This window comes from Phaseolus vulgaris, chromosome 2 (assembly GCF_000499845.2).
Source record: "Phaseolus vulgaris cultivar G19833 chromosome 2, P. vulgaris v2.0, whole genome shotgun sequence".
Lineage (NCBI taxonomy): Eukaryota > Viridiplantae > Streptophyta > Magnoliopsida > Fabales > Fabaceae > Phaseolus > Phaseolus vulgaris.
In genome coordinates, this window is record NC_023758.2 from 15734985 (window position 1) to 15741388 (window position 6404).

The following is a 6404-nucleotide window of genomic DNA, read 5'->3' on the forward strand; positions in this document are numbered from 1 at the left end:
ACTAGAATAAATCACAAATAAGTCTAAAAACTTGAAGTGCCGCCTAAGAGTTAGGATGAAGTTGGGTCGACACTATGTTGAGAATCTTAAGGACCCTCTATCGTGAACTCATCAATAGGAATGGTAATATGTGAAAAAGGTAAAAACATAAAAGAATTCTTGGAGACCATTTTCCTGACCGTGAGAAACACGCTAAGAACGACTACAACTATCGGTTGCAATCACATCTTGAGGAGAGTCAGGTTTTAACATGGACACCCTAAAAATAAATTCATCCATAGGATATGATCCGCGAAAAAGGGTAATCTGTTTGGTTACACAAGTGAGTTGATTTTAGGATTGCACATTTTAAATTGGTTGCTCTTATTTATGATTTTTTATTTAACAATTTAAGGTGAGAACCCTAAGAAGATTCCCATTAGACACGAACTTAACCAAGTGATTAAGTAAGTGTGAAGGTTCACTTCACAAGGGCAAAGAGAAAAACACAATAATATGGTGACAATGATGCAAAGGTGCATAATTGAAGAGAACATAAAAGAGAAAACAAAACAAGAATAAAATGATAAAGAATGACTGAATGGAAGGAACATTAAAGAACATGAAATGGAAATGGATAATGGCGCAAATAAAGAAGGAAAAAGATGAAGAGATGAAAAGAACTTATGGATTAGAAAGGGAATTCATGCCACTTAGAGTAGAGGGACTTCAAGATGAGTGATGCAAGAGCCGCCACTTGAGATGTCACTCACTCAAGATAAGACCCAGAGTCGCCACTTAGGATACTACCCACCCAAGATAAGACCCAGATTAAAAGGAGTACTCAGACTCTCAATTCACTCAAGCAGAGTTTATTTACTTAAAATTTCAATGTGTAAATACATGAGGCAAGACACCCTATTTATAGGAAGGGGTGCCTTGGTGGGCAAGATGGGTGAAGAGTAGAAAAGGCAAGGGAGAGGGGCTACCTAGGGTGTTGACCATAGTCAAAACCACACCTTTAGGCATAGCTTCTAGAAGGTAGGTTAAAATCCCTAATTCTAGGTTTCTTGTCTTGAAAAAGTGGGCTTGGTACAAGCCCATTTCACTATGTACACTCCCTTTTATGCTTTGTGAACCTACTCTAGCCTATTTCTATTTTTGGACCCCCAAACTAAGCCCAATTTATTTACATAACTTTTCTCTTGTGGAAAGACCAGAAAGAAGAACTTTTGATATTCTAGTTTATAACTTGTTCTTCTTCTGCTAATGTTTTCTCGAGGTTTGGAGGGGCCCGACTTTGTATACTGAGATGAATGACCTTTTTTGTGAAGTGTTTGATATGTCCTTAGTCATCTGCTGGTTGTTGTGGTTTGTATCACCTCACTAGGGTTGGTATGGGTTCATTCTAATGATATAGAAGAAAAAGATAGAAGCACAACTCAACACACGGAATATCACTTAGTGTTCGGAGTCAGAGTGAGTAAGCGAAACATAGAAAAGTTCAAAATGAACTACTATTTATAGATTTCCTATGACGAAGAGACGAAAAATTGTCATGTTCTCAATCATTGGATTCATTTAATCCAACGAGTTCAGTTGGACCGTTAGATCTCCCAGATAAAAAATTAGGTTAAACTTGAACGAAGTGTTGAGCAATGTTCGTCCAATCACCCTCTGACACTACACACCATTAATGCTTAATATTGTCACTTCTAACCTCGAGACACCAAATGACCACATTCAGGCTCTTCTGGAAGGTTTTCCTCGAACCTAGGGGGCAAGTGTATCGGTCTGAGCCAAGTGAGCCATGTCACTTAGTATCGAGAGTCAATCGACCGGATAAAGTTAATACATTAATGGAAAATAAAGAGATACACGGTAAATCAAGTAATATGCTATAAATTCGGTAAACATGCGATAAACCAAGTAATGATTTATTAACAAAGATACGTATTAGATACGACCCATAAATGAAATAACTCACTATTAACACTATAAATAAGCATTGTTATACAAGAGTAATGTACGCTTTTATCAATATATCATTCATTCTAATACAAAAAAATTACTTGATCATTGGAGAACGTTTTGAAAGTTTACTCTCAACCGAGTATTAGAGAGCAAATACGATAAGAAAGATGAAGGAGGAGCAACCGAAGGATGAGAAACAATTATTCAAGTTGGTAACAGGTACTATCCAAGTCCTATACCCGTACAAATTTTATCTTAAGTGTTAATTTTAGAATTAGTTATTGAAAATAAAAATAATTTATTTAAATTCAAGTATTTTATGAAACAAATTGTAACATCCCTAATTTTTTTTACCCACATATAATCATGGTTGTCAAACTCGCGAGTCTACGTAGACTCGTGGGAGCTCCGTAGACTCGACTCGTAGACTCGTAAGAGTCTACTTTCATATTAAAAAAAAAATAGTGTAAATAACTACATTTAGTCCTGAATGAGAATTAATAATATACCAAATCATCTAACTTCAAAGTCTGAAATAAAGAAGGTCATACAAATACTACAAAAGTTAAATTGTTCAATTCAAGTCATAAAAATTAAATAATTAGAAATTCAAATTTCCATGTCCAATCCTCTAATGATATCCTCTCCATCATCTCCATCATCATCTCCATCTTCATCTTCATCTTCATCCACATTGACATCAAAAGTCAAATTTTCAAGATCAAATGCATCTAGAGTTGGAACTGTTATTGCCGGATTTAAGTGAACATTTGCATCTTGAACTTGATCAATCTCATCAATATTATCTCCCTCTTCAGTTATCCATTCATCATCTGATTGAATATCATCAAAGGGAAGAGCAACTGTTTTTCTAATTTGCTTATTACTCAACTTCAAGTTGTACATGACATACACCAAATCATTCATCTTTTTCTGATGCAAACGGTTTCTTCTCTTTGTATGAACCTATATTAAATAGGAAATTTAGTAACTAACCATATAAAACTAAATAAAGAAATTATAAATAACTTCAATTACCATTTCAAATGAGCTCCAATTTCGCTCACATCCAGAAGAGCTACAAGTCAAGCTTAGAATTCGGATAGCAAACCTCTTCAACTCAGGAGTTCTATACCCAAACATCTCCCACCATTCTCCAGGAAGTATTGTTTTTCTACTTTCCTTTGCGTCATCCATTGCAAAGGCTCCTCTACCAAAATGATACTCAACAAGTTGCACATTAATTATCCTTCTTTCAGCAGCATCCTTAACCAATCTTCTCATGGATGTATACAAGCCTTCTTTCACCTCAGGATCATCAGATCTAAACTCAGGTTCATAATGGAATTGTGGATTAAGATAGTATGCAGCTGCATGCAGAGGCCTATGAAGTTGATTATCCCATCTTGCATCAATTATTTGCCAAACCTCTTCATAGCTACATACATTCATTCAATAGTAATCAATACCAACCAACCAACTATCATATAAGTAATAGAAGAAGAAGGAGTAATTAATTTTTTAAAGAGAAAAGCTATAAAATTTTTACCTTTTCTTAATATGATTAAAATTGTTCTTAATCTTCTCCTTTGCACGATCCATCTCTTCATATATGAAACCCATTGCAGGTTTTGCATCTGAATCCACCAATCTTAGGACCACCATAAGAGGGGCAACAACTTTGAGGCACGTGGAGATATTCTTCCAAAATCGGTTGTCTAATATCATATTTTCAACCTTTTTCCCCTCTTGTGAAGTTCCAAATTTACTTGTTTTCCATTCTTCAGAACTGAACATGGTCAATAATGAGGCTTTCAGTTCATGAAGACAAACTAGAGTTAAATAAGCGGTGGCAAATCTAGTTACACCCGGTCTTATCAAGTCTTTTTCTTTTGTGAACTTCTTCAACATGCTGATTAGCATTGATCTGCCATAAATATAAGTGGTGATCTTTCTTCCTTTCTTGATAGTAAGCTCATGGACCTTCAACTTCTTTTCAAAATCTTCAAAAATCAAATCAATGCAGTGGGCAGCACATGGGGTCCAATACAAATGCTCCCTTTTTTGCATCAACAACTCTCCAGCTGCCTTGAAATTTGCAGCATTATCAGTCACCACTTGTACCACATTTTCTTCTCCAACTAATTCAACAACATCATCCAGCATCTTAAAAACTTTATCTGCAGTTTTTGATATGTCCGAGGTGTCCAATGAATACATAAAAACAGTCCCTTTAGGACTATTTACCAAGAAGTTGCAAATAGAACGCCTCTTTTTATCTGTCCACCCATCAGACATGATTGTGCAACCTGTTTTCTTCCACTCTTCCTTGTATTCTTGAAGCACTAAATCAGTTTTTTCAATTGCTTGTTTCAATAGTTTTTCTCTAATATCATGATAAGATGGAGGTTTATATCCAGCTCCATATTTTCCAATCATTTCACACATCTTTGTAAAAGCTGGATTTTTAATTACATTAAACGGAATGGCACTTGTGTAAAAAAATTCAGCAACTTGAGCATCCACTTCTTCTTTATAACCTTTCTTCATCATTTGATTTATGGTAGCTTGAACTGCCCCCTTACTACCAACTTTTTCTTTTCCTTTAGAACCAAATATATGTTGTCTTTCTTCAAGCCCCTCACATCCTTGGTCTTCATCAATTATATTTAACTTTCTTTTTTTCAAAGAGGCTTGCTTAGCTTCTGCAACAATTTTTATCATCAAATCTCTTATTTCTTCTGGAACAGAACAACAAGGTTCAGAGTCCTCCCTAGTTCCAGCCAGATGATGTTTGAACCTAAATATTCCTCCACTCATAGTCTTTGAACAATAACTACACTTCACTTTTTTACCATTGCCATTAATATCTATCCCATGCTTCCATCCAACATCAGTTCTGTTTCCTGGAGCATTTTTACTTCTATTAGAAGATGCAGATGTAGTTCTATTGAGCTCACTTGAATTTGATCCACTCCCAGACATTTCTTAACAAAAATACTGCTCCTCCAAATTCAATTTCTGTAAAAAAAAACAAAAGTGCAGGGCAACCAGCAACTATTCTCAATTAAAAAACAGTCCATTCTGCAGCCAATTAAAAAAAAAACAGAACCCTAATAATCCCTTCCCTTTCCTACCCTAATTTCACACACCAAACTCTAACCTTATATGACGAGCAGCAACGCACCACCGCGACGCCCCACCTGCAACAACCCACGAGTCGCGAACACTCTGACGCGACCTCCGCAACGCACCACCGCGACGCCCCACCTGCAGCAACGCGACACCACCACCTGCAACAACTCCCGACGCGACCTCCGCAACGCACCACCGCGACGCCCCACTTGCAGCAACGCGACACCACCACCTGCAGCAACTCCCGACGCGACCACCGCACCACCTACAGCAACCTGCAGCAACTCGCGACCACCACCACTGCAACTTGCGACGCGACCACCACCACCACTACAACTCACAACTCAATCGATCGCTGCTACACTCCACAGAACAGAACGGAAACACAAAACGAAACGCAAAAACCTAAGTTTTTTTATTTCATTCAGGCCCCCATTCAAAACGACACAGTTTTGTTTTTAAAAAAAAAAACCCAGCTGGACTCGCCAACTCGGACCAGAGTCGCGAGTCCACACCGAGTCTACCGATTCCACACCGAGTCCACCGAGTTTACCTTAAAACCGAGTCTGCTACCGAGTTAACTCGGTAAGGCAAAGTGGAAACGTGAACTCGGACGAGTCAACGAGTTGACTCGCGAGTTTGACAACCATGCATATAATAAACAACTGAATGTGTACAACTATCTCAAAAAGATATCCCTTTTCATAGGGATTTTAATATATACACCAAAAGTTTCCAAAACAAAACAAAGCATTCAAATGAAAGTTATCTCATCCTCCAGTTCTTCACTGAGGAGTTTTATTACTTGCAGCCTGATAAGCTCTCGTGTAAAACACGATCATCACAGATAAAGAAACAAACACAAAGAAAGAACAGGGTAAGCTAACTAGATAAATATTTCTATATAATTTCAATTTCAAATTAATAAACATAATTCATCAAGTCTCATACAATTTCTCAAACCATCAAGTGTCTATTAAAATTCATAAATTCATCTTTCACATGTCAGACTTCTACTGACTCACAACACATAGACACTTGAATCTACTTTTAGAAGACTCGTGCATTGACTTAGACTCAGAGATTTGCACCTGTCATACTATCTCACTAGGGGTGGCAAAGTGGGCTAACCCGCCCCGCGCTTGGCCCGCAAAAATGCGAGCCGGGTTGGCCCGCCCCGCAAAGTTATTGCGGGTTAGAATTCCCGACCCGCCCCGCATAAGAGCTGGCCCGCGGGTTTGCAGGCCTACCAGCGTTTTTTTATTTTATTTTTAAATTAAATATTTTTTTTTACATTTTGTTCTTAAAAATTGTCA

General features: G+C 37.5%; 1 protein-coding gene across 1 annotated transcript; it reads right to left on the minus strand.

The window, feature by feature from the left end:
* Window positions 1-2336: 2336 nt before the first annotated feature.
* LOC137810797 (uncharacterized) lies at window positions 2337-5041 on the minus strand. Its single transcript, XM_068612238.1, has 3 exons — window positions 3503-5041; window positions 2992-3391; window positions 2337-2919 (listed from the first exon to the last, which is right to left on the minus strand). Exons 1-3 carry the CDS (start codon window positions 4936-4938, stop codon window positions 2563-2565), a joined length of 2193 nt encoding a protein of 730 aa, XP_068468339.1. The 5' UTR covers window positions 4939-5041; the 3' UTR covers window positions 2337-2562.
* Between the last annotated feature and the right edge of the window lie 1363 nt (window positions 5042-6404).

What these genes read in the sequence shown, in the direction of transcription:
- LOC137810797 (XM_068612238.1), bottom strand. Translation starts at nt 4,938, where the DNA reads ATGTCTGGGAGTGGATCAAATTCAAGTGAGCTCAATAGAACTACATCT. An exon ending in TTTAATCATATTAAGAAAAG is followed by an intron (nt 3,392 to 3,502) that starts GTAAAAATTTTA and finishes GAATGTATGTAG; the next exon opens with CTATGAAGAGGTTTGGCAAA. An exon ending in ATTGGAGCTCATTTGAAATG is followed by an intron (nt 2,920 to 2,991) that starts GTAATTGAAGTT and finishes TATTTAATATAG; the next exon opens with GTTCATACAAAGAGAAGAAA.